The sequence below is a fragment of the Metarhizium robertsii genome, assembly GCF_000187425.2.
Source record: "Metarhizium robertsii ARSEF 23 chromosome Unknown MAA_Scf_1, whole genome shotgun sequence".
Classification (NCBI taxonomy): Eukaryota; Fungi; Ascomycota; class Sordariomycetes; order Hypocreales; family Clavicipitaceae; genus Metarhizium; species Metarhizium robertsii.
Window position 1 is genome coordinate 1,681,092 of NW_011942149.1, and position 27,135 is coordinate 1,708,226.

Below are 27,135 nucleotides of genomic sequence, written 5' to 3' on the forward strand. Positions count from 1 at the left end.
CATCTGAGTCGATAATATCCCTCATGTGAAACGTTGCTCTGTGAAATGTTGCACAAATGTATATAATAGTTACGTGGTCTGCCATGCCACGTCTTCTCCCTCCATGCGCATGCCATCATGGCACAACACCAGCATCCCTCTCTAACACCTCCTTTCCGGGACACCACTTGTCCTGCAGCTCCCTGTCGAGAGTCTTTCCAATTACATCCTTGTCCCACCACTCGCCCCAACTCGTCAAGAAAATGCGATCTGAATCCTCTGGAAAGTCACTACGAGACAATGCCGCAATAACGCTCTGTGCACCCTCGGGCACTGACTTGGCATCGGGCAGATTCTGGGGAATCTGGAAGCCTGAACCGCGCCCAAGGCCAGTGTTGGGAATCAGTCCCGGCGAAACAGCCACAACGTCACACTGGCCATTGAGCTGGCGACGCCACCAATGCGCTCCGAGTAGTTGGGTGAATTTGCTGCCGGCATACACAGAGTAGCCGTCGGCTCCGGAACCATTGGCAAGCCTTGCTTCAAGGACGGCTGTTCATTGTCAACTTCCCAAGCGCCGCGCCGAGTAGGACAAAGGTAGGCTGATCAAGAGACGTACCAGGATCTTCAACATTGCGAATAGCACCAGAAGAAACGACGACAATTCGCGCCTTGGAGGCAACCAGCTTCTCGCGAAGCAAGTGCGTCAAATAATGCTGAGCTGAAGCCAATGTTTAGCTACCAAGGCCGATGCAGCCCAAAGTAGATGCACAAAGACTTACAAAAGTGGTTCACAACAGCCGCCTCGCACCACTTCCCAGGAGACTCCTTGTCCGCAGGTTTGAACATGCCGGCATTCAGGAGCAAATAATCAATCTTGCCGCCGGCGACACTCTCCAGCGCCTGCTGAGCAAAGGCCTTGACCGTTTTCAAGTCGGCCAACTCGAGGGGCAGTACGGCCACGGCATTGGCCGTCTTGTCGTACTGAAGACGGGCAACGGCATCACTGGCGGTTTTGATGTCTCGCGCTCCGAGGATGACTTTGTAAGGAGTGGCCTGCTCCAGGAGCTGTTTGAGCACTTCCAGGCCCTGATATCCGCGTTAGTCTGCATTCAAGTGTATCAGTGGGCATTCCCACACCTACAATGCCCGAGGAGAGGCCTGTGGCGACGATGGTCTTTGCAACAGAAGCCATTGTGTGGTGATTTGGCGGCCAGTGGTGGTTTCGTGGCCTGTTGGGAGATTTATACTTTTGGCCCAGGTGGTCAGCAACTGGTCATGATGTCACGGCGTACGCCAATAGCATTGGTCCACTGCCATGTTGGCGAGGCTTGAATTTCAGCTGACGGCTTACTCCGCATTCATGGGAGGTGATGCTCAGGGCGAATACATAAACTCCTGCGGCGGCGGGGTTAAACGGAAATAACACTGAGACGTGAGGTAAAGAGGCTTTGCTGGACATCTCAGAAGCACTTGCGGAGAAGATGATGGTTTGTCTTGTAGGAGCATGTCTATGTAATCGTAATCAAAACACAAGTGTGATGCGACTAAATTGCAGATGATTTAGTTCAGGCCTGGTTGGTTAAAATCTTCCATGCACGTGGGAATAACTACAGAGAGCGCAACTTGGAGTCCGGTTTGGCCATTGGCTCCCATAGGTGGCAGTTTACTCTCACGATGTCTATTCACCAGACTTCATCAAGCAAAGGTGAAGTACGCGCAATTTACACTCCACACCCTCATTCAAGCGTCAAACTCTTCAAATGCTCTCCGCAGTTGCCTCCTCACCAACAGTTCCGGGCTATCATCGTCCCCTCGCAAGATGGCCTCCAAGCACAAAACACCATTACACCGGGCCATGATGACGCCCTTGCACACGATATCCGCCTCGTATCCCGCCCTTTTCGCCACCCGGGCTGCCATCCTGGCACCAACAGCCACCGCCAGCCCGGAAACCTCAATCGACGGACAGCCAACCCGGGCATCGCTCCAGTCAATCACGCCCGTAACCCGACCGGCCGCGTCGAGAAACACATGTTCCCCCTTGAGGTCTGCATGTGTCAGCACTCTCCTCACGCTGCTGCCAGGCTGAACATGCCCAGGGGCGTCCAGCTTCGCCAGCGAAATAACCTCGTCCAACTCCATCAACTGTTGCCTCCTTCGTAAAACGTCCAAAGCCGCCGTCGCACGACCGCGCACTTCATCCAAATCCACCTCCTCGCCCTCCGGAACACCAATGCCCAGGGCGTCACCAACACGCACGCCTGCCAGGCCGACCAAGAACGCTACCAAATCATCCTCGGTGCCCCTCGTCACTCCCCGAGGGTCCGATTCCACAGACACACCCTTCGCCTTGTGGTACAAAGCGTACTGCCGGCCGTGGGGGTTCCAAACCCCGACGTCAATACACAGCGGGACAAGGGGTGCGAGTTTGTCATTTCTTCGCAGCAGGTCAAGCAGTCTCCTCTCTCGGAGAAGCGGTTCTCCGCCGCTGCCCTGGTCGGCTGGAACCCGGAGGACGAGGGCGTCGTTTACCGTCCAGACGAGATGTTCGCCGCCTTCGCTGCAGCGGCGGATGTCCAGCGGCGGCGGGGGGACATGACGGAGAGACTGGACGAGGACGAGGGCTTCTGAATCCGAGACACGTAGTTTGCCCATTCTGCTGATGTTGTTTTAGCGCTACTGACCTCTTTATCAAGATCGCCGTATGGTCTGAATCCATGGCCTTTTTGTCATGTTTGTAATGGGAATTCAGGGCATTAAACCGGTCGGCGATGGGCAGAGGCGCTGGTGTAAGTGCATTGGCCGGGTGAGTCAGACGGCAGCGGCCATCGTGGCCATCCTGTTGCAGCGCGGCGTTTTACGGCGAGCCACAGCAAAGATGGCTTGAACGGGGCCTTGCTTGATGGCAGCAAGCAATAGTAGTCATGTTGAACGTCTTGCGGCCCGAGATTGTGGCACTGAGCTGGTCCATGGGCACGTCCATGTCGCTGCGTTCTAATTCATGGCCGTTGATGGCCCCCGCATGACCATCCACCACCAGACTTTACTTGATCTTCTCGCCAGGGTAGCTGCCGAGTTCTGATACAGCAAGAGATCAATGCCCTCTGTTGTACGGTTGTGAACTTGTGACGTGATGCGAGGCCCAAGTCAGAGTTAGCCAAAGTAGTGCTGCCGCAGAAACCGCCGTAGCATACCCGTCTGAAGAATGAAGCGGGTGATGAAAGCCCATATGAATGCACACGGGTGCTACTTGTACAAGGCTGCGTTGTCCATGTTCACAGGCAAGAAGGGCTATGAATATCTCAATGAGACATGGCTCTTCTTCAACATTACTCCGTACACTAAATCTGTTGGTATTGGAAAGACAGCTTCGCCTACATAGTCACTTCCCGTAGTGGTCTTTAAAGGCATCAACACAATTTGCAGTATCAAACCACCTTGTTTTTCGCGACGGGGTTGTTAGGGCTGCAGGTGCGCACTAGGCTTGAATTTTCATCAAAGCATTACTGAATTCGAAACTGCAAAGGTGAAACGAAGGAGTTTGTATTATATATATCTCATTATTCATGCCCAGTCGTGACTGTTGCGGGAGAAGAAGGAAATAAATCAGAGTTGCCACCAACACCGTAGGGCCCGAAATGTACAAGCACTTGACAAGGTATTCAACCCGTTCATAGTGCTATGGAAAAAAGAAGTGACCACAGGCTAGCCATGTTTGCATGCCTTCCAACGTCTACTTCTATGCAGAAACTGAACTTCGCTCAATCTCGAATAATTGAGGTACGAGATCGTCTAGACAGTCTTCCAATCCTCTCCATTTCAGCCCGAGCACTCTCTCAGCATCACTGGCGTCAACTCCAAAATGAGTGTGCTTCTCTCGCTTGCCAGGTTCACCGACTGGGATCTTCTCAGCATATTTTGAAGTCACCTTCCGGCTCACATCGGCAAGTTCTTGGTTGCAATAGACGCCCTGGCAAAGCATGTAACGGCCGCCGCCCGCCTCGGGTACAAGGAGCGCTTTAACATGAGCCTCGGCTACATCTCGCACATCAACCCAACACGGGCCCTTTGTAGGAGGGACGGGTTGGTTTTTGCCAGCAGAGACGACAGACCATACCATAAGGTTGCTCGTGTTGACCTCCTGGATGGACTTTGGCGTCGATCCAGGCAGGAAAGGACCAAAGACCATTGTGGGACAAAGGCTGACTAGATCGAATGCAGGTTTCCTCTCGGAGATGAAACTCCATGCAGCTTTCTCGGCAGCCGTCTTGCTGGCTCGGTAGGCGGTAGGCGCATTGGGGGCATTAACACCATCCTCGTAGGTAAGCGGACTCCAATCTTTAGAAGTGTATGTCTTTTCTGGGGATGGCCCAGCGGCAGCGTCATATATACACGCAAAGCTGTTGGTGTGAACGACTCGCTTAATGCTTGGTATTTGAGTTGCGGCCTCAAGGATTGCGGTAGAACCAAGTACGGCGGGAATCATGAGTTCGGTTTCGAAATTAGTGGCGTTGTAGTGGAAGGGCGCGGCAAGATGAAAAACTGCGCTCGGCTTCAAGTTATCGAAAGCCTTGAGGTAACAATCTGATGAAGTGATGTCGTCGACAACGACTAGTTGCAGGCTGGGGTGTGACTTGTGTGCCTCCTTTACTGGGTCGATTTTAGATGCTGACCTGACGGTGCCAACAACATTATAGCCCTGGTTGAGCAACGCTGCAATACAGTGTTGAGCAATAAAGCCATTGGCACCAGTGACAATAACTGTCGCAGGGGGGCTAATAGGGGAGGCGATTTTGGAAGGCATAGTTGATTCGTGTCGTACGCCGAATAAATTTGTCGTTTGGACACCTTGTCTCGATAGCCTCTCCCTGGAGTATCACGACATACGTCCATACCTCAAGAGGATACCCAGACCTTTAAGTGTAAAATAGAACGGCCAGAAACCGGCCAGAGGCCACAGGACAACAAGTCATGTCCAGAAACCCCAGCCAGCTCTGCGGAGCCAAGGGATCTGTTTTTCGGAAGAAAAATAAGCGCAGCATTCTGCTAGCTCCAGTCCGGCGGATACTCTGCTGGAGCAAAAGCGTGGCGTCCTCGCCATTGCCAACTGGGTCGTTTCCAGAACAGTGACTAATGATATCGTAGGAGTAGGGTACCAACAGGAAATCTGGTTGTAGCGAGGTAACTACTGCTGAGAAACAGCGAAAAGGTCCCCGAGCTGTCAACTTGCCTGGACTTTTCGCCCTGGTGGATGCCTCGAGTTTCTGGCTGCTTAATCCCTGACTGCAGCCGTCGCAATTGCAAGTGCTGTCTGGTGTTAAGTGGGGAGCATTTATACCCAGCATTGGCTATTCGTGTTTGTCATTGAGTTTATGTTTATGTTCCCTAGGAATGGCCAGGACGTTTCTCCATCCGTGTTAAACACATATTGCGACCCGAAGGTCCGGCTCAACGCGAAACCAGGTTTGTTGTTGGCTGCTTCGTCTGTATATGGGCTCCAACGTTGTAGCTCCGGAAATACTCTCCGGGCTGCGTTGAGACGACACTGAATATGCAATTAAACGACCCCGGGTTGGCAAATCCAGGAGAGCCGTACGTTCTTAAACCTGGCGATTGCAAACATGGAACCCTATTGGGGGAAGAATCGATTTCTACATCGGACTCTCCCGGTGGTGAATGGCTCTTCTCTTCAACAATTGGCGGGATTCGCCGTCGCGAGAGCAACAGGCACAGCCATCCTGGAGCTGTCCAAGTTGTCGCGGGCCATTTCGACGACTGGAAACTGATGACAAGCGCATTTGGCAAATGAAGGCGTCGCCAATAGAGGCCCCGTCATGACGCTCCGTGCCCTTCAGCGCATACCTCTGCAGGGCGCTGTGGCGCTGCGCCGCGCCGCCAAACTTTAGAAGCCATGGTTTAGGGCTCTTCTCTTCCGACGGAAAGCATCAATCCAACAAGAACAGCAGTCTTCATCATGGATGAGCAGTCAAAGTTGAAACCATGGGATCCCATGACATCGTATGGTCCGTATGCGCGGCTGTGTACTTTGACAGTTGCCTGTTGCCGATCGGCGTTGGGGCCAAGTAGCAACTAAGGCTTAGTACTTTAGTTTAAGATACCCGCAGAGCATCATGCCACGGGAGATCAAGAGTACTCGACGCCTTCGGAGTCAATCAACGCCGCCAGGTGGTCGGATACGACACCTTCTGTCCATAAACTGTACATATTGAAACGGCCAAGTTCCGATAAGCACCATGAGATAGGGTCCTCGCAAACGTTGCGGCGAATAATGTTGCCTGGATTGTTCCGTCATCTCCCCAATTCAAGAATTCGAGCCGCTTGGTTCATCCGTTCCAGTCAAGCGGTCGTAGCAACCTCGACCCTATTTCACGTCCGCGGCAACATGACATAATGCCGAAAACTGTGCCAACATACTGTGCTGATTTCTATTGGCTGTTTCTATGCGACGATTGCTTTGTTTGTCTCCTGGAAGTTGTTGATTTCGCAGCCGGCGGATCATGAAAGTGCGTCGCTATGCATCGGAACAAACTCTGCTTAATGCCGCCGTCGGCCGATGTCTGAACTCTGTGTGATGCATGGGGGCAAGGAGAGTGAGTCTTGGATGCCAGCCGAGAGCAAATTGTTGTCGACAAGCTGCGCGCACTTTGTTGATCTCGGAATGGTGAGATTGTCCGGGCGAACATTGAAGCTGCCCAGCCAGAGAGCAAAAGCTAGAGCACCGCCGAGCAGGAGCCCCCTCCATCCTAAAGTGCTACCTCGTGCCGCCCTTGCCTGCTGGGCCGTCAATCAGAAGGAGGCCGCGGAAGGTTCGAGGCGACGCGCCTGCCCCGTCGCAAACATCATGTGGATCGACCGCACCGCTGCCAGAGAGAGAGGCTCGGATCTCCCCAGCGCCCAAGGAAAGGCTCAAATTCCCGCCAGACGTTTCCATGTTCCATTCGCGCAGGCCATTTGGTGTCGACGGCTCGAATGTCAATGCTGCCCGACAGCCACACCACGCAGCATAGCATACAGCATACGGTTGGAGCTCAGAAGTATTCGACTCGACCTGGTGCTTATTTCTCTTGCAGTATATGCATATGCAGTTACACGCTGCGAGAGGCTCGCGGACACCTGGCGGCCACATCAACCATGCAAATTGTGCATCATGGACAATAATCTGATAATTCGATTTTCTGCCATTGCTTGCGGTGTATCAATACCGACGGAGACCACGCCCGGCGCCCCGACTTCCGGCAGGGCTGATGCAATGACCGGCGCATAGAGCTGCGGAAAGGGGTTCCGTGACTTGAACATGTGTATGTCATTGGCATCCTATTCTTGCCGTCCTGTCTAGTCTTTTACAGATGAAACACGACGTGGTGACAAGGCCAATGCGGCCGTGGGCTCTCTCCATTTACAGAGAAACACAAGTAGATGATCGACGACATGGTCATACTCGGCTTGTAATAATTACTATCAATGGGGCCAACCCCCGCGAAGACAGACGCACAGGCCCGTACTGATGAGCCGTCGCGAAGCTCAAGGATTCAAGTTGGATTCACATGTTGAAAGCTTCTCATGACCTCCACGGTGGAAAATCTCGCATCGTGTTATGCATATCATAGCACCAGTAGTCGTTCATCATCTCCACCACCGCGGGAATTTCAATAGCATAGCCCTCAGATAAAGGACGGATCCCAAGAAAGTAAAATCATGCATACCCATGACAATGTAACGAATATCCCATCCCGGAGCCAATCATCCCTTGTTAGTACACGTACCGGAACGCCGGGTTCGTCCTATCCGTCATCGCCTCTTCCTCCTCAACACGGACACGAATCTCTCCCCTATCGATGGCTTCTACCTCGGCAATCCTCACCGCCTCTGTCTGTCTGTTGCGCCATCCGTAAAGCAACCTCAGGAGGATGGTCACGAGCATGGCGCCTCCGCAAACACCAAACACGGTAATCTTGGCCGGAAGATACTGCGGCGCATTCTCCTTGCGGAACGTCTGCGGCCCGATAATGTTGGCAATGGAAAAGCAAATAGCGACGGCGGCATTTGTTGCCACCTTCTTGGTGTAGCCCTGGGTGTTGGCACCCACGAGGGCGTAGATGAGAGCCAACGGGGCGACGTCAAAGTTGATGAGATAGATGCCCGCAAGAGCTCCCGCCTGGGAGTGCGAGTAGAACGACATGAGGCCCGCCCCAATGAGAGTCGGCACCAGGAGCAAAATGATGGCCAGCCAGCGGGGGAAGTTGTACAGAATGGCAAACGTCCCCGCGAGCGTGGCGGAGACGGATACGACGCCCGAAGGCATGTTGAGGAGTGCCGCCGTCTTGGGCTTATACCCGAACCCGGCAATCAGCGTCGCCGAGAAGGTGGTAATGATGCCAGAGGGAATGACGATGAGAATCGTATTGAGGCAGAGCAGCCATACCTGCAGGTCAGTCGCCGCTTCAAGTATGTCGCGGGCCCGGAATACCTTCTTTCCATTGCCAGACTGATCCCTCGAAAGGGCTTCTTTGACGAGCAATTTTTCACCGTCGCTGAGGAATTTGGCCTTGTCAATACTTTGAGGCATAGCAAACGTCACAGCCGCGCCCACGGCCAGGTTAAACGCGCCGACAGAAACAAACATGATGCGCCAACTTTCAAACGACGAAGTGGCAGAGCCGTGCTGCGCGGCCCAAGACACCAGGCCGCCCAGGGTTTGACCAACCCCCAAGCCGCAGTACCATATCCCCGTGCGTGGAGTAGCCTGCCGCCTCGTATACCACTGGGACGTGATCATGATGAGAGCCGGGGTGATGACGGCCTCAAACATGCCGAGGAGCGTGCGGACGGCCGTCACGCCGGCAAAGCTCTGCGTGGCAGCGGTGCAGCAGATGGTCACGCCCCAGAGAAGAACGTTGATGCCGAGGACCTTGGTCACAGGGAAGCGTTGGATGAGGTAGCCCTGGGGGAACTCGGCCACGGCATAGCCGATAAAGAAGGCTGTTGCCATCCACGAGAAGTCGTTGCCGTCCTTGAACTCGAGACTCTTGGAGATGCCCATGATATTGGCATAGTTGATGAGCACCTTGTCAAGAAACTGGAGGAAGTAGCAGAGGAACATGAGCGGCATGATGGCCCAGTCGATCTTGCGGACGGCACGCCGAAGCCGTTGGCCAGAGGCGTCCTCGACCACAGACTGGCTCGAAGCCTCGCAGCTGGACGCCTCCTTATCCAGCGTCTTGCTATCCATGGCCACGCGGTGGTCTTGTCTGGATGCCGTGGTTGTTCAGAATGGTCGAATCTTGTCGGATGTCAAGATGAAGAAGAGTCGGTTGCTGTTGCAGCCTTTGATCAAGGACACCGATCCCAAGTGCCGACGATGGCAAAACTGGCCCTTGCCAGAAGTCCCAAGACAAACACGGTCGATGAGGGATCGCGCCGGCGCTATATACAGAATTGTCTTGCCCAAACCAGCAGTTTGCAGCAGGGGTAAAAGGGAGCAGAGAGATAAGACGGCAAAAAGCCACCACTGGCAAACGTATCGCGACGCTTCGGTGCCGACTCCCTGCCGACCTCGTAGCTTGCCCGTCGCGTAGCGCCAAAGATGCGCATCGCGCTCCGGACTTGGCAGAGAAATGTCTACAGCCCAAAGTTCATGTCACGAGAGTTCCGCCACAAAAGCCACCAGCCATTTCTGCCCGGCTACACTTCTTCCCCGGATTTTCGTCTCGCCCCGAACCCACCTAACGTTGTCGGAACTTGGTGGCTTGTCACTATTCCCACACATCCGAAGACTACACACGGGACAAGAATACTCACGATATGCCCCAGAGATTGGGCGACCCCAGATCCGGGGGAGGAGCCTATCTCGTCTCCCCCCTTTTACACCCCGTAGCCCACAGTGGCGGCAGAATCTCCCCCGTCGCGTGGCAGCAAGGCCCGCGGTTCCGTCGTCGATGATGGCTTGTGCCCATGCCATGTCTTGGTTCGACTAGGAAGGGCTCTTGACAGCTTGACCCACGCAACGCCCAGCCGGCTACGGAGCATGATATCATGATTCGGAAATGATACGCCTGCAATGTACGCAGTACACGCACTGAGACGTAGGCCCACGGCGATCTACCCTCTTCAAATGAAACCTTTCAAACGGCCCCATCTTCCAGCTTGCCGTCTTCAACCCCAAAAGATCAATTGATGCCACTGGCACCCCGTCACTCGGCCCGTCATGCCGCCGTCGGATCGAGAAACGTCCCTGGCGCCGGTACTGACTACCGTGTGCGCTACTCCATCCTCTGGCATTCTTGTGGCCCGTGTGGCTCCGCGGACCGCTCTCATCATCGCGCGCACAACCTGGCGACGGAGACGAGGGCCAACGCCTTTCTCGGGGATTACATGGAGGGTGTTCGCATGGCACCCTGACGGATACACAAATAGCCGATTTTGGCTTCCCCTCCTGCCCAAGGCGGCCTTTTCCTCTTTCCTGCCCCAGGTCTACAAACTAAGAGCGTGTAGTGTAAACCGCACCTCTTCTCCTCCCTGGCGAGGTGAACTCGTATCCGACAAGATCGAAGCGACGATGCGCGCGCGCGCACCGCCATAAGATCCGACCCGAAGCCTTCTGTCTGACGGAAACAGTCTCCTGATTCCTATCAAGGACATCAGTCGTTTCCGCCGACTGCCCGCCCGCCACATCGCTCTTCATCATCTCACGAGCATGGCCTCACTATAAGACAGTCGAAAAGGACATCAAGGAAAGTTACTTTATTCTTCTTTTTTTTCGAACCAAGCACACCGTGTTGTTCAAACCCCCTCAATTCATCAAGTCAAGAAACATCCCCCTCTCCAAGCCCACATTTGACCAAAAACATACGCTACGGTCGCCATCACAAAAGCAAAACCCTTTTGCCAAGGTCCATCAAGGGCAAGGGCAAAGACGCATCATTTTGAGACGCCAAGAAAAACACTACCGAAGAAAACCGGTCCTTCGGATCTAGCAGCCATGCCGAGCTCCGTTGATCCCAAACACGACCCTTACGACATAGCCATTGTCGGCTCTGGATTAGGAGGCCTCTCGGCAGCCGTTGCTTTGCGACGAGCAGGACACAACGTCACCATTTATGAGAGATATGACTTTGGCGGTGAGGTCGGCGCATCACTCTCCTGCGCATCGAATGGATCTCGGTTTCTACAAGAATGGCAAGTCGACATCGCCAAAGCCAGACCCGTCATCCTCAAGGACCTGATTCGACATGACTGGAAGACTGGCCAAGTGTCTGGGACATATCCTCTTGGAGACTATCGCGAGCGCTTCGGAACAGATTATAACAACTTCCACCGCATTGATCTTCACCAACACTTGAAGCACGTGGCTACAACTGAAGGCGGCAAAGGAATCCCTGCCCAGCTCAAGGTCTGGCACAAGGCCGTAGATTTGGACCCCATTGCTGGAAAGATTGTCTTCGAGAATGGTGTGGTTGCTACACATGATCTTGTTGTGTGCGCTGATGGGATCCGAAGCCAGATGCGAGAGAAACTCGGGGTTGTCCCGCACTTCGCACCGTCGGCTTCCTGCTGCTACCGATGCATCATCCATGCCGACAAGCTTCGGGAGCTCGGCTTGCACGGGTTTGCTGAAAATAGTGCCATTGAATTCTGGGGAGGCGACGGCATTGACAAGATCGTCATGAGTGCTTGTTCTGACCACGACGTCGTCAGTTGCTACTGCTTCTATCCCGCAGAGAAAAATGACTTGAAAGAAGATGGGTGGAACATCTCAACAACAGGAGAGAACCTGGCGGCAACTTTTCCTGAGCTGGACGAAAGGCTTCTCACCTTGTTCCGCAATGCCGAGGACATCAAAATGTGGCGACTCTATGACCATGACCAGTACCCATATTGGGTCAAAGGAAAATGCTGCCTCTTGGGCGATGCGGCGCATCCCATGATGCCAGACCAGTCTCAAGGCGCTTGTATGGCCATAGAAGACGCTGGAGCTCTTGGGATTCTCTTCGCACCCAAGTATGCCGATTTGGACGTGACCGAGAAGCTTCGTCTATACGAGCTCGAACGGAAGCCTCGCGCTTCTCGCGTCCAAGATAGCAGTCGACGAGCAAGACTAGACCTCACAGAGCGCATTGGTTGGAGCAGTGCCAATGACAGGCCCGGCAAGTTGACGATTGAAGAAGTATGTGGCTATGATATGCATGCTCATGTGGCCGAGTTGGTTAAGGAGACCAAAGCAGCCGGCTAGTGTGGGCTGAGGTCGGGTTTCCGGTCCATCCGTTCCATGTATTTTTATCGTCAAATTTTGTAATAAATCGCAAATAGCGTGAATGGGTACGGCAAGGCATGTTGAGTCATTTCCAGGGTGCTCAGGGTGCTCCCTAGAAAACCACCAGTCCGTGCATCTCGTAGTATCGGATTCGCGCCCAGTTCACAATGGCCCCTGTGCCTTCTGATTGATCTCTCCTCGACCAAACACGTTCTACCAGGTCTCTGGCATTATAGACGTAGCCAAACCCACACGTTCGTTCCATGACCAAAAGCCGGTCTTGGATTATTACGCGATGCTCTAGCTTCCAACACGATCCACCGGCCATAACCAGAGGGAAGAGAATGCACGATTCCAGAGGGCTGCCGTAGCGAATCTTTTGCACGCACTCGAGAATACCATCAACATACTTGCCGACTTTCGGATCGGTCAACTCGTAGCCTTCAACAATCTGGTGAAGTCGCAGGCGAATGGCGTACTCGAAGGCAAGAGTAGCGTGTAATACATCCTCTGTGGCTGGCGTAAGTGTAGAAACGGCCCTTGACATGCCGCCGTATTCGTAAGACCAATTGTTGATCCGATGCTCAATTTCGCTGGCATGTCGTCGGAACGCGGTTTCGGAAGCTTGGTCTACCCTGGTACTTCGGAGCTCAGCCAGTGTGTTGATGCGGTCTACTAAATGGAACAGTTCTTTGGGAATGCCGTAGACTGCAGAGTCTTCTTCATCAGGCGTGGAAGACCAAGTATCAAGGGCCTGAGCTTCGGCAGCCTCGGTTCCCATGAGAGGTGGCCTGCATGTTGATGTCGTGGCAGCAGAATCCAAGAATCTGGCTAGGCGAAGCAGGAACTTGTAATGACCTGTGAGAATATCGCCCTGTTGTTTCCGTAGGGCGATTAATAAGCGCTTCGCGCCTTTCAGGTGGAGTTTCCAACCCTCACTGGTGCCGTCAAACAATTCCGTCATGCACAATAGTAAACTGCTCACTAGTGCGATATCCGCGCTAGTTGTATCGACATGAGGCAGAAGCCCTGCTAGAGCCTGAGTCGCTTTGCTCTTGTGCAAAAGACCGCGATCACCCATGGCAGGTTGAAGCTTCCGCCAATGATTTGCGGAAAGCGCCAAAATACAATGAAGGACCAGGTCATTCGACTGAGCCATTGGTAACAGATAGCTATTGTACGGGTTTTCTGTAGAAGCCCGGCGAGACAGTATTGAAGACACAATCGTAGAATAGTGATTCAGTAGAGCCCTGTCCTGAGGCGCACTCAATTGAGGCATGAGCTGTGGCACATAGATCGATAGCGACTGCGATGGAGGTGCTGAGTCTATCGAAGCCGTCGGACTGCCATTGCTGATGGGTGTGATTGATTCGAGCCAGGCCGGAGGTGATGCCGACATATCCCATGACAGCTTCTCAGGCGGCATATCCGGGGTAAGTTCTCCAATGATTCCCGAGGTGACGGGCATCGTGGAAGAAGATGGCATTGCCATGGATGACGTCGCCACCGTCATTATCGCAGTCTGCTCAACTGGTTGATTGAAGTTGGCGTAGTTGGAGTAGCCCAATTGTGAGTTGTGACTCGCATGGCTGTACTGACTTTGATTGTCGAAACTGCCATGTCTTCCGCTGCTTGAACTCGATGCGCTGGGGCTTTTTCGAACAGGTATGTCCCGAATTACCGCTTCTGGTAGCTGACTTATTATGCTTGAGGATGGCATAGGCTCGACGATGCCGTCGTCGCAGTTGGAATCCTCCTTCACGGCCTCATCTGCAAACCCAGACCCGGGTTTGGGCTTGCCGTGTCGTTCTGGAGGCCAGGCGCAATCAAGACAGAGACGCCGGCAGTCACCACAGCGAGGCTTGGTCTCGTCGCACTTCTTCTTGCGGCGCTTGCACATTAAGCAGCCCGTCTGCACTCTTCTTATCCTAGCCTTGGGTACGTCGCCATGAGTGTCATCGGTGGTGGTACCAGCGGCATTTCGGGGGCGGCATGGCAAGCTGAGTCGGACGCATCGCGCGCAGGGCAAACTGCCATCGCAGGCTTGCTTGATCTGCGCACAACGATGACAAACAGGACGGCTATCCGAACCCATATTGGAGTATGCTCTCGTGGTTGCTACAGCCCGGCGAGAAAGCCGTCGCCAGATCTTGAAGTCGTAATGAATTGAGATGCCGGCGGGCCGCCGGAAGTGATTTTCTGTGTGGCCAAAAAACGGAACGTTGTCGGCTAATCTTTTGTAGCGAAATCCGAGATCCGAAAACGCGCGCGAGTTCGTCCAAGGCTGTGCTTAGATGAGGAAACACCGAGTCTGAGATGTACAATTAGCATTGAATGAGGGACACAGAGAAGAGACATCTCAGATGTTACCTAGCGTCGTGGGACATCTGATGATGGGGGGGACAGCCGCGTCGTCGATTTGGGTGGAGCGACGACGAGTCCGGAGAGCTGTGAGACGGATAAGAGGCCAAGACTGAAGACCTACATAAAGGAGGGGGCCAGGGATCCCAGCAGCGGGTGATAGTGGCGGCACCAATCCGATTTGGGGTGGGAGGGCTACCTCTCAGTCCTCGCCCAGCTCTTTTGGCCTGGTCGGGGGGGACTGTGGACTATTCAAAGTTAGAAGCAGCCTGTGACCCCTCAATGAGCCCGTGTACACAGGCTGCGATGCTGAGAGATGTGGAATGTGTACTCCGTATATCGTTGCAAACCTGACAGTGGGGGTTGCGCAACGGGGAAAGAGACGAAGAGACGACGAGACCGAGGTGCCGAGTTCCTTCTGGTGTCTGGTGTCTAGTGTCTGGACTTGAGCAACCAGCTCCAAAAACACTTCGAGACTCACGGCAGTTTTGACGAGCATGCTCCTTCCAAAGCATGCTCATCAGTCACCAGGATTCCGTGGCTTTGGCCGCCACCTTGCTGCTCATGTGTGACATCAATTGATACCAGACATTGTCGATCAACCAGACTTGTTCCTATCGGTTTCTAGTAACTACTGCTTACGGGGACCAACGGTATGGCCCGACTGACCTGGGTGATCCCGTTCTGGCAATGACCTCCGGCTTGGTGCTGACTTGCTCTTTCCAACGCAATACTTCCCCAACGGAAGGTCCAGTTGCAGTTACGGAGTACACATGCACGGGCCAATCGTCAACATCGGACTGGAGCCAGCTTTTGGAAGTTCCTACAGCCTTGTATCAGGAGTACCAGACTCTGCACGGAGTATGTATTCCATGTTCGGAGCAGTGAACTCATCTTAAGATCCATGCTCCCTGCTGACATTGCAGTCTTCCATCCACTGCCAACCAGGCTACACCGAGATGTCGTCCTGGTTGGCGGCTGCGCGACCAGGACAGGCCTTGAGCGAGAGACACCCTTGCCGCCATGGACTTTTCACGCTCCATCGTGGCTCGACAACAGAGCGCCACCGGATCAAATCATGTCCTTGGTTGCGGAGTAGATGGTAGGTTGGTAGGTTGGCCGATTCAACTGTTGACCCGGTGCGATGGAGGCGCTAGCACACATCACCAAACTATCCAGGCATTAAAAATGGAGCAGGCGACCAACTTCAATGTACTGAGTATTGTTAGTAAGCTTGCCTGTCCTCTGTACCGCTTTGATTGAAGGATTCATGGTGTAATTTGCCAACCTGTTTCGTTTATTAATATCGTGACAGGATCAAAATCACTCAACAAGCATGGTGTTGCTAGGGGTTAGCCCGGGCTCTCGGGAAACCCCCCTAAGATGGACTCCAGTGCCTTGGCCAACGACGCCATGCCCTCGTTCTTCGGCATAAGGATTTACGCCAGTGGAAACCCCGTTTTGCCTCCTTGGGAAAGTGGTTTGCAACTGCTCATCAATATGAACCTTTGGAAGCTGCCAACGCCATGTCCGAGCAACAGCGGCTCAGGGGTGCCGGGAACGTCTAGTCTGCAACCTTTGGCTGACAAGTAATCCGCTTGCCTGTCTGCGTTCCGTTGGAGATAAACTGGCCTTGATCGGCCAACAGATATACGGAGTACAATAGTACATATCGCGGATGGCGCATGCGCATCACGCAACAATCTACGACATCCCAATGATTCAGCTTTAAGCCCCGAGGCATCCTACGCTATCATATCCGCAGCCAAAAGCCCTCCCTAAAGCAGCAAGTGTGGAAACCTTGCCTGAGAACGCAGCAGCGTCCCTTGCAGCGATACTGTGCGCTCTGTGAGAATAGGATGCCGAATTTCGGGTGCGCGACGAATCTACGGAATAACACAGTCAAAACAGTCGCGCAGGAGGCGCTGCCAGCCATGTTCTTTTTTTTTTTGGCGCTGCAAATTCAGAGACACAGCTAGGACCTTGGTTGGACGTTGGGCATAGCTATGGAGTACTCCGTACTAGTGTGCAATTAGTTGGTGAATCGGTTCCATAGGAGGACTAGTTATGCGACGAACAAGCGTATCATTTCCATCCTCGTCCCTGCTTCTTCCCAGGCTCTTAACCAGGCCGTCTCTAACACTCGTCGGCGCCAGTCGGAGCACGCCTTATGGTCACTAATTTGTTACTGACGAGGTTTCATCCTGCTTTATCCACTCAATTCCCGGCTGTGCTGGAAAACTTCGAACGCAACACCCTCATACATGTGCACATATCTCCTCTCCACGCTACCCTGGACAGCTTCCTAGTAGTTACCTTGGAAGGACGGGAGCGGGGTGGCTGTTGTAGCGTGTGGGGCGCGACTCTTGGACCCTCGGAGGGGCCACGAAGACCAAATGAACAGTACATAAAGTACATATGTACTAGTACTAAAACCTTAGTAATGATCGGACGATTTCTTAGCTTCAATGTTGGGAGTCGAAGCTGGACTAACAGTGCATTGTGGTTTCGTCTCTTGGAAAATTATCTCTCTTTGCCTTCCGATACGCAGCACGACAAGTCAAGTCCTTTTACCTATGGCCGATGACAACAATGAAAAATTGTAATGACCTGTGACGAAAGCCAAAGGTTATAAACGGAGTACTCATAAACTATCGTATTACAGCAAACTTTGCAGGCCGCTGGGCCGTTGCTGGGTCAAACTCTCAAGGATCTCATGTCAAACAGATATTACGGCTGCTAATGGCCGTGCCTGTTTTTTCGCCCCCAACCACCATGCCATTGGCGCAGGTCCCCTTCTCTCAGTCATGAAGTGCCAGTCGAATTTCTCTGGCCGTCTTGTCGATAAACTGGCTGGCTTGCCAGAGATCCTTGTCCATGTGCATAAATGGGTGTGGCACACCGGGAAACCGTTTCAGAGTGACCTCAACACCATTCTCGACCAATTTGTGTGCATACTGCTCCCCCTCATCGCGTAATGGATCTGCTCCTGCAGTGTAGATGACGGTTTTGGCTAGGTCCTTGAAATTGGGAGCATTTAGAAGATTGGCAAACCACCCAATCTTTTCTCGTGCAGCCTTATGCTCCTTGGGGTCGGCGGGGAGAGACGACCACTTGAGCTTATCGAACCAAGCCAAACGGCCCCAGTTGAGCGTGGGTGCCATTTCATTCTCTTGCATGGAGGGGAAGGGAGACTCGGCGGCGGACGAATATTGTGAAAGATCGTCGATGACGGGAGTTCCCACAGCCACCAGCTTGAGGGGAATGGGATTGGGCTTATTGTCTCGTGCGAGGTGAGCGAGCGCGAGAGCAATAAAAGCTCCTGCTGAGACACCTCCTAATGAGATGCTTTCGGGCATGATGTTGAAATCTCGGGCACCGTGGGCGTGGATATACTTGAGGGCGGCAAAGCTGTCAGTAATACCGACCGGGAAGGGGTGCTCTGGAACAAGCCGGTAGGCTACGTCGATGACAACGACGTTGGCCTTCTTGCAGATATGCTTGCAGATATGAGCCTCGGTGTCAAGGTCTCCAAGGCCCCAGCCACCGCCATGGTAGTCGATATGAACAGGCCACGGGCCTTTGGTGTCTGGTTCGTAGACTCGAATATCGAGGTTGGCGCCGCTCCCGTCGTCGATGGGAATTTGGCGATCGTATATGCGTCCCACATCCGGGGCTGGACCGGTACCGTAGCTGTACAGCACCGAATACTTGGACCGTAGCACGCCGAGATCAATTGGCCTCAAGGGGGTATTGGCGACGTTGTCGTTGTACAGCTTCTCAAACACGGGGTCGAGCTTGCCTGCCATGGAGGGGTGAATTGGCTGCAGAGCCTCGTGTTTGGCATCGGTGCTCGACATTTTAACCGTTGGTGGCGCTCAGGACGAGTGTTGCGATGCGTGGTATTGTGACTACGCAGTGTTGGATTCGGACAGAAGATTGCGTGAGACTGCCGAGCAGAGAAGACGAGGGAGGATATGTGTAATAAAGAAGACAATTGCGGCAACGGTGTCCTTCAACCTGAGAAGTTCTCACCGCGGATTGCCCTACAGAGTTCACAGACTGTTCTGACAAACCCTGTGGTTGTGGTGGGCTTCTACATTGGCCAGCATGTACATGTGCACAGTACGGACTTTTCCAGTTTGGAGTCCGGACTGACTCTTCGGATGCTGGGCGCCAGTCTGCGGGGCAGCGCGGCTACTTTGCGAGTCCGTTCCGTCGTTGCCGTCGCTAATCAAGTTGACGTCGGAAGATACAATTGGGGAGTGCGAGTCCTGAAAGAATGGTTCCGACGCTGTAATTAGGCCCATTTCAAAACACAAGGTTTCGAAAGTGTATTCCAGTCAGTGCATGATTGAAAATGCAAGGCCTGAAGCTTATCCGCGGCCAGAGAAGACCCCTCCTCGCGTGTTCGGCAGATGTCTCTAGATGCGACGGCGACGGCCCGTCCTTGACAACATGGACCGATGTGTGGGCGCATCGTGTTTCTATCCCCGCCAAACTGAAGTCCCTACCTAAGTAATGCAGGATATGGCCCAGTATGTATGTACCAATCCAACTGACACGCTTACCGTGCATAAAAGGGAGACGGATGAGACGGATTGATTGATGTAGTCTGGTGCTACAGGCATACGGCCGCATCGCGTTTCGAAATTTTCGGCCTTATAATCACCCCAAAAGGTTGAAAAAGTAAGGAAAAGATGGTGTTGGGACAAATCACAACCTGTTGCAAATCGCTGCCCCAGCAGCATTACGCAAGTTCGGTTCTGATACGTGCTCTCTAGGCTAAACAAGTGCGAGATTCATCATATCATGTTTCTCGGATAATAATATAGATATCAGTACAGCTCGTGGTACATGGCGTCATGTCGTATTTTATGAAGAATCATGTTTGTTCAGGGGTGCTGATGAGGTTGGTGTTGCGGCATCTGGTGTTCTCGTGCCCGACTCTGGGCATAATGCACCGCTCGCGATAGCGGATGTATTGCATAGGGGTAACGGATGATGAGGGGAGGAAGAAGATGTTCCCATTATCGTTTCCTCTCCCGTAAGCGAGGTGTGTCGATGGGGGTTAAAATGCACTGGAGCGGGCACTTCCAGAGTGTCTCTACGTGCCCTCTGTCTGCCTCTGTTTCCACCGGACGCAGTTGGTAAAGAAGCGACAGCATGCAGCTCATGTGAGCTGGGCTCGCTAACTGGTAGAGTGCTTACACGCTGTCGGAAAGCTCCAGGTCCAGAGGCTACTGGTGAGGCCGATCGCGACAGATGTGGTAGTGGCGATTCATCGCGGGACGTACGCAGGCCATCAAGCGCGTGGCCAGACGGTCCATCTGCATTGAAGCTGCTTGCTCTTGAGCGAGATGCGTAAACCGCAGGAGTGCCATCAGGCTGTAGTCGTTGGCTGTAGATTTCTTTTACTCGGCTTAGATCGCGATTTCTTTCCCTTTCTCCTGGGATTTCTGGAAAGTCGAGAGCTGGGCCGTCTCTGAACTTTGAAAGGTCAAATGAGCCTTGTGTTGCTGTGCCTAGTGTTTGACCAACAGAAGTCAAAAACTCTGCTACCCTATGGCGACTCCCTGCTTCCATAGTCCCAGTGGTTGAAGCGGTGGTTGTTTGTCCAGTAACGGCATGCTTTATCGTTGCAAAGCTGTATCGTTTTGAAGGTGCTCCTTCCCGTGTGTCCATCTCGTGAAGAGAGCTGGACGTTGTTGACGAAGGATGGTGTATTCCCGAGAAAGATTCTATTACGGGTGGCGGTGGTGAAAGATCCACAGCCCTGCGCATGCCTTCAGAGTCTCTGCTACTTGGAACTTGGCTTGTTGGTCTAAGAATCCCGAATTCTGGTAACGGGTGATGGGAACATTTACACTGGCACTTCTCCACCACAGAATGATTGCCATTCCCGACTTCTTCCAGATCTGCTGCCAAGAGGAGATATAACGAGCCGGCAATGGCAAGCCCTGTACCAACAATTGGCCCCCATTGACCTGTTAAGATGTGGAAAATAGTTAGTTGGTGTTATCTATTGCAGGGTACGGAGATCCTTGAGAGAAGTGAAGGAGGTTTGATTCTTACCAATGCTTGCCATTGGTTCATTCTCATACCTCACTTGACGGCTGAAAAAGTTTGTTTCTCCAATAATCAGAATCGCTAGTCCAGCGCCTGCAAAAATAGGGACTATTGCCACGCTTATGAAAATTCGAATAGTCTCATTAACTCTTTTCATCTTGCCCACAGTGGCTCCATTGGTGCCCTGAATGGGCTCATCGAGGCGCAAATCGGTATTGGGTCCGAATCCGAATCTCGACTTGAAATTAATCTCCAATATCTTATCCATCATGGATGCCAACCACAGAATAGCGTGAACACAGCATGCTGCACTTAGGAGTGTTGCGGTGCCAAATGTAAGCTTGTCCGGGGCTGGGATCACATATTTGTTGTTTGCCGCACCCCCCCGCATTGGCGATTGCGGTCCAGTCGTGTCGGTACAATTCATTCCACATTGAGGCTGTTTATCATAGGGAAAGTCTTCGGCGCTTGCTGGGATGGGAATTCCATTGTATACCCCAGAGCAGGTAATAGACCTAGCTCTGTAAAACTCGACGGTCAAGCTTAGCAATCCTAGATTAGGGGAGATCTCATTAGCTCACACGATAAATTCTGGAGATGATCCCAGCATGTGGACTAGGAGTTAACGTCGACAAAACTTGCCTGATAGAATGAGTCCTGCCCATAAAAAGATGGTATTTCGACCAGGGTCATAGAAATACGTCCTTGACAACCTGACGGTAACGGGGGCTGCCAAGATGCCAATGGCACAAAGTTGGAAAGCACCATAGATGTCCATATCAACAGCACCTTGTAAACACTTGACCGTCAGCTATATGTGTTTTCTATCATCAAGACGGCCAGTAGAGACCATTTTGGACACACACGCACACATCAAGAGACGCGCACATACCGTCTCGGTGGAATGCTGCTAGTGCAACGCCATGAAGGGCAGCCACCGCTGGCAACAGCAAAGCCGCTGCAATACAGGCGTTTTTGATCCATTCTGACTTGCGCGCAAGGACACATGCGGCTATGAGAACATAGTATCTGTCAAATAAGGTTAAAACCCCAGGACCGATAATTCATGGCCGAGACGGGAAGTGCCTGGGCAATGCCATATGGAGAAGTCACTTACAAGATTCGAGAGCCTGGCCCATATTGGCCAGATACAGGCCAGGCACAGACAACCTCTATTCCAGGCTCAGCTGAATTCGAATCGCTTCTTGCAAAGAGATAGTTTGATGTCGCCAAAGCGTCGCTGACAATTCGGCTCATGAGTTGGGCGGAAGACACAGCGGGCATGAGCACCTACGCCTTACAAAAGTCGGAGGCTGGGTCTTAAAATGAGACAACGTACGCCGTAGGTACGGAGCGATAAAATGGAATAAGTGCCTGCATGAAAACTAACCGCTGGTGGTGGCCGTGTCAGGAAGGCGCACGATTGCTTTAAGGAAGACAGTTCACGAGGATTAGTCCACCAAAGCCAGAAATCCGCTAGCCAGTTCGAATCCTGTGTCATCTTTAGGAGTACAAATCAGTTGTCCTTGCCCTTTTTTTTTTGGCATGCGATTGATGAGGCTGACCATCTCCGTTGGCCACCAAAAGGCTTCAGTTGTCATTTCTCACTGTAGGACAAAGAATCCACCACAGCCAACGAGCATCGTGTGGCTGCTGACGTGACCTGCAATCGAGCAAAACTGACGAATCGTAGCCGCCGGGTGATGGGCACTGATGGCAACGGTCTGAGGTAAACATTTGAACACAGCCATCCCGTTGAAGCTCGTGACACCATAGGCCAGGCAGCAGAATAACGGTCGAATTAGGGCGGGGTTTGGCGAACAGAGCAGCAGCATAGGAAAAAAAATCGTGAGAAAATGGTCAATGCTGGTGGACTCAATAAACGAAGGTGGTCACTTCTGCCAGCAGTGACGTTCCCATGTTTTGTCCAACACTGGCGGTGATAAAAATATTCACATCTGGATCAGCTGAAACAGAATGCAAACCAGACTGGACTTAACGCTGCCCAGTTCCCCAGAGTGGTGGCGCTCTGTACTCATTGCTCCTTGCTCATTGCAAGGGAGGAAAGGCAAGTGCCATTCGCCCGTACACCCACTGTACCTTCCTTCTGCCAACCACGTCACGAGTCTCTTTGTTCTATATTTTCGGGGCTACCAACCTCGATCTCGACCCTTGGAAATATTGAATTCAAACCGCACAACTGCCACTGTCTGTGTCTTGCCTGTTTGAAGAGGTCTCAGCGACCCAAGAACAGGAACGCAACAGCGGCAATGGTGGCCGTTTTTGTCTTGCTGTTTAGCTCTCTGCTTTCTATGCATGCTAGGCCTGACCCCAGCCAGTGTTCGGTTTAAATACATTCGATGCTCTGGGCGCTTCGGCTCGGCCTCAAGAACAGCATTGAAGAGTGCATCGTCCTCCAATGACTGGCCATTGACCTGTGCCTGCTTGCAGTACGTTTGCACGTATTCTTGGTCTTCACTCTCACCGCTCAAATTTGTGAGTTTTCCAAACTGCAGCGTACCGGGTCATGTCGGCCTCTATGCTGCCCTACCTCAATCTGCTTGCAACATACTTAAGTAGGTATGGAGAGGCTGTTGCCGAGTCGCGAAAACGCAAATGATTCCATTATAACTTGCCAGCACAAGGGGCTACGACTAACTGACTTGCCTTACACAGGAGCGATACTGTTTCTTGCGCTTTCTATTTTTTCAATTTCTCCATTTTTCGCATTTCCTCGTACTGCTTCGCTTTGCAACGGCAAGCGCTATTATCCCAGATTTCGCCGAAAGACGGAAATCGAGCGTGTGAAGCGAGAAACCAATACGCTGGTAGATTCATATAGAATATCTTCCACCATGCGAGGACTTGACCTACTTCCGCTTCCTTTTTTTCCTACTCCGCAAGACATGGAAGGCATGGACGACGACGTTTCACTAAACACGGACCAGATCCGCAACTGGCGATCCATCACGACACTAATCGTCTTTATTCTCACCAGTATGTAAATGTCATGATACTAAATGCGTGTTGCACGAAACCTCGTCTTGCATAGACCTGACTCAACTCTTTCTAGATATCAATGTGTTGTTTCCATTTCACATACCGATTTTAGTGCCAAGAATGGCCTGGAATGCGCTGGTAGATGCTTTGAGCTATGTCAGGATCATACCACCGAGGAACGCTACTTTTCCACATGACGCAGACGACGACAACGACAATGGAAAGGTCAAGCCTTATGTACGGCTCAATTTTCCCATGAATTTTGTCACCGCGCCGTTGATAGCAGACCTTTTCCTGCTCGCTATTCTGGCCATTGGGCGCAAAGAGGTGCATGACGGGACCCTGGGAGCCGATAATATCTCGCCCATTGATATTATGGCCTTCTTTATCACCTTGGCATACATCGCTATTTCTATCGACGCGTCGGGTTTAATTCGTTATCTGGCTTTTAAGGTCCTGCAATGGGGAGGCAAAGTTGGGCATCGACTCTTCTTCTTCCTCTACTCCTTCTTCTTTCTTATCGGCAGCTTCATCGGCAATGACCCGATTGTTCTCTCTGGCACAGCCTTCCTCGCCTACATGACAAGAGTTTCTAGCAACATTGTCCATCCTCGGGCTTGGATTCACACCCAGTTTGCTGTTGCAAATATTGCTTCAGCAATTCTCGTCTCTTCCAACCCCACAAACCTGGTCCTTGCCGGAGCCTTTCAAATCAGGTTTATCAACTACACAGCGAATATGATTGTTCCAGTGGTAGTGACTGCTGTTGTGCTCTTCCCCTTCCTTCTGTACATTGTCTTCGCAAACGAGGCTTTGATCCCATATTCCATCGAAATGCACGAACTGCCGCCAGAGGCTAGAACCAAGAAACCCGTCAACCCCAACATTCCACACGCACGTGGACCAATGGAAGAGGATGAGAACAGTACGTCCAATGACGAACAGACCAAAGCCTTATCATTGGAGGAAATTATGAACCCATTCTTGGACAAGGGCGGCGCGGCCTTTGGCGCTGTCATTATGGCCGCAACACTCATCACTGTCCTGGTTATCAATGCTGTTAGCACCGGCACCGAAGCTCATCCTGTTTTCTGGGTAACACTGCCAGCAGCATTCGTAATGTTTTGCTGGGACATTGGTTTTGGTTGGTTTCATCGTGTCGAAACCAGACAAATCGCTCGCAGGGGCCGGCTGGAACTTGAGACTGCACGAGAAGAGCGGGCTCTGCGAGAAAGAGACCAAGCGAGGTTCTCGGAGACGAACGCAGCTACTGAGAACGCACATACTTATGAGCTTAAAGAGTCTCTTTCCAAATCTGGAAATGCAGCTGGTACAATGGGTGGAAAGCCGATGTTACCTTCACCTCCTGCAATCCTTGTGTCCCAAAATACTGATGGGACAGCGATTGCTACCAGTTCCGAATCCGAATCCATTACTTCACAGCCAGTCTCAGCAGCTGAGAATGCTACAGATAAACACATTTCAAATGGCGAAAAGACTGCAAAATTCCAAAACACTAACCTCGACCACACGACATCTGTATCCCCGACCCCTAACTTGTTCGTCTCGTCATCCAGCGGGGAAGTTGGTGAAGAAGGACGAGATTCACGAGATCTGCCTTTTACAAAAGAAAGTGGCCCTGCTACACTGACTTCACTTTCGAAAAATGGGCTTAGATGGTGCCAGGAAACATTCCCTACGGCAGCGGCTGTCATACTACATTTGCCATTTGCTCTGGTCCCTTTCGCATTCTCAATGTTTGTGCTTGTCCAAGCACTGGTCACCAAAGGCTGGATTCCTGTTTTTGCACACGGTTGGGATCACTGGGTGAAGAAGACGGGAACTGTTGGTGCTATTGGTGGTATGGGTTTCCTGTCTGTAGTGCTATGCAACGTACGTTTTGCCGCATTCTCTTCGTGTCCCTGTTGTTAACCTGATACTAACTTTGCGTAGTTTGCTGGCACGAACATTGGTACGACCATCTTGTTGTCCCGAGTCATTCAAGCGTGGCAGAAGATCAATATTGTAAATCAGACCGACATCAGTGATCGCACATTTTGGGCCACCGTGTACAGCATGGCAATTGGAGTAAATTACGGCGCATTTAGCACTGCATTCAGCGCATCTCTCGCGGGGCTTCTTTGGAGGGATATCTTGTCTCGCAAGCATATTCACGTTCAGAGACTCGAATTCGCCCGCGTCAATCTCCCAATTATTGCAATCGCCATGATTGTGGGCTGCGCAGTTCTGACTGGGCAAGTATACATTGTACGAAGTGATAAGCCGTACAATCATACCTAGACGATTGTATTCTCATACAAGTTTTGGGTGCATCAGTAGAATAGCCAGAAGAACCTCGGAGCCGCCATTTTGGTTAGCATATGGTATTCTTTTGGATAAAAGAGTCATATATAGAATTAGCATGGCATAAAATTTGTTTTGAAGTGAATTTTGTGGTATAATGGGGACTACAGCAATAGGTATACGAAATACAATGAGTTACGACCCGAATTTGAGGTGTGGTCAGCATGAACATTTGATCACTTCACTTGAGCGAGATGCTATACAGAGGCATTGAGTGGCATGCATTATACCAAAATAAATGGCATCATTGTGAAAGATATCACTTTAGAAAAAACCAGATGGCCTAAGGGCATGGCAAAAGTTGTTGGCCTACGTCCAGGGGCACCAAGCGGTGTGTGCTGGGAGAAAAGCCGCGGTGATAACGACAGGTAGCTCGCCTATTTGTCTCGATCTTCCAAATCGGCCGGCTTCAAGTCCAAGAAAGCACACCGACTTGTCTGAATACTACTAAACTGAAAAAACGAGACTAATCGCAACCGGATAAGTGGCTGGGCTGAATATGCCATTGTACCCGAGGGATTGTTTGAGCCAGCTTCAACCCTGCCCAGAGTCAGCGAGACACACGAGCTCTTGTCCATGTACGGCTTGACGGGCGTGACGGTGTGGGTGGGAATGACACAAGTCGGAGAGCCGAAATCCTGGACATGTGTCTTGGGCAGGCTGAACCAGGGGCTCGTTTCGTCGAATGCGGCATGATCACGCAGCACAATCGCGGAGACAAGCATTTGAACCTGACAAACTACTACAAAGTGATTTCGACGCGGGTCAAGATTCTGGGATTTGTCGTCACGGATCACACTGAGCTGTGGCCCTGAGCTCGGGAAGAAACGGCACACTGGGTTAGGCAGGGCAAGCTGAAGAGTGATGTGGCCATTGTCCATGGGGGTTGGATATTGTTAATCAGGCTCTTGTGAGTTTGTATACTGGGTACAGTACCAAAAGCTGCTTATTAGAGTGAAGGACGTGTGTGTCTGAGCCTCTTAAAGAGCTTTGCTGGTCACAGAATACTGTCTTTTTCGCATGACAGGTAGACCGTCCCAAGTAGAATGAGAAATGAGCATGTTTCTCTTTCTCGATTATTCCTCTCA

General features: G+C 52.1%; 9 protein-coding genes across 9 annotated transcripts; 2 read left to right on the forward strand and 7 right to left on the reverse strand.

Annotated features, from left to right (window-relative positions):
* Positions 1 to 115: 115 nt before the first annotated feature.
* Positions 116 to 1,174, reverse strand: MAA_04885 (Short-chain dehydrogenase/reductase SDR; the record flags this gene model as incomplete). Its single annotated transcript, XM_007822981.1, has 4 exons — positions 116 to 531; positions 599 to 700; positions 762 to 1,068; positions 1,124 to 1,174. The coding sequence occupies 4 exons, from the start codon at positions 1,172 to 1,174 to the stop codon at positions 116 to 118; spliced, it is 876 nt and encodes a 291-aa protein (XP_007821172.1).
* A 548-nt stretch (positions 1,175 to 1,722) lies between these two features.
* On the reverse strand, positions 1,723 to 2,637 carry MAA_04884 (Aminoglycoside phosphotransferase; the record flags this gene model as incomplete). Its single annotated transcript, XM_007822980.1, has 1 exon — positions 1,723 to 2,637. One exon carries the CDS (start codon positions 2,635 to 2,637, stop codon positions 1,723 to 1,725), a length of 915 nt encoding a protein of 304 aa, XP_007821171.1.
* A 1,084-nt stretch (positions 2,638 to 3,721) lies between these two features.
* On the reverse strand, positions 3,722 to 4,786 carry MAA_04883 (NAD(P)-binding domain protein; the record flags this gene model as incomplete). The annotated part of the gene is made up of 1 exon (XM_007822979.1): positions 3,722 to 4,786. The coding sequence occupies one exon, from the start codon at positions 4,784 to 4,786 to the stop codon at positions 3,722 to 3,724; it is 1,065 nt and encodes a 354-aa protein (XP_007821170.1).
* A 2,967-nt stretch (positions 4,787 to 7,753) lies between these two features.
* On the reverse strand, positions 7,754 to 9,232 carry MAA_04882 (Major facilitator superfamily domain protein; the record flags this gene model as incomplete). The annotated part of the gene is made up of 1 exon (XM_007822978.1): positions 7,754 to 9,232. One exon carries the CDS (start codon positions 9,230 to 9,232, stop codon positions 7,754 to 7,756), a length of 1,479 nt encoding a protein of 492 aa, XP_007821169.1.
* Positions 9,233 to 10,981: 1,749 nt separating this feature from the next.
* Positions 10,982 to 12,232, forward strand: MAA_04881 (salicylate hydroxylase; the record flags this gene model as incomplete). Its single annotated transcript, XM_007822977.1, has 1 exon — positions 10,982 to 12,232. One exon carries the CDS (start codon positions 10,982 to 10,984, stop codon positions 12,230 to 12,232), a length of 1,251 nt encoding a protein of 416 aa, XP_007821168.1.
* A 133-nt stretch (positions 12,233 to 12,365) lies between these two features.
* Positions 12,366 to 14,348, reverse strand: MAA_04880 (Fungal transcriptional regulatory protein; the record flags this gene model as incomplete). The annotated part of the gene is made up of 1 exon (XM_007822976.1): positions 12,366 to 14,348. The coding sequence occupies one exon, from the start codon at positions 14,346 to 14,348 to the stop codon at positions 12,366 to 12,368; it is 1,983 nt and encodes a 660-aa protein (XP_007821167.1).
* A 3,067-nt stretch (positions 14,349 to 17,415) lies between these two features.
* On the reverse strand, positions 17,416 to 18,474 carry MAA_04879 (esterase; the record flags this gene model as incomplete). Its single annotated transcript, XM_007822975.1, has 1 exon — positions 17,416 to 18,474. The coding sequence occupies one exon, from the start codon at positions 18,472 to 18,474 to the stop codon at positions 17,416 to 17,418; it is 1,059 nt and encodes a 352-aa protein (XP_007821166.1).
* Positions 18,475 to 19,489: 1,015 nt separating this feature from the next.
* Positions 19,490 to 21,967, reverse strand: MAA_04878 (uncharacterized protein; the record flags this gene model as incomplete). Its single annotated transcript, XM_007822974.2, has 5 exons — positions 19,490 to 20,601; positions 20,690 to 21,235; positions 21,311 to 21,472; positions 21,576 to 21,712; positions 21,801 to 21,967. 5 exons carry the CDS (start codon positions 21,965 to 21,967, stop codon positions 19,490 to 19,492), a joined length of 2,124 nt encoding a protein of 707 aa, XP_007821165.2.
* A 1,836-nt stretch (positions 21,968 to 23,803) lies between these two features.
* MAA_04877 (arsenite efflux transporter ArsB-like, putative) lies at positions 23,804 to 25,984 on the forward strand (the record flags this gene model as incomplete). The annotated part of the gene is made up of 2 exons (XM_007822973.2): positions 23,804 to 25,576; positions 25,637 to 25,984. 2 exons carry the CDS (start codon positions 23,804 to 23,806, stop codon positions 25,982 to 25,984), a joined length of 2,121 nt encoding a protein of 706 aa, XP_007821164.2.
* Positions 25,985 to 27,135: the final 1,151 nt, after the last annotated feature.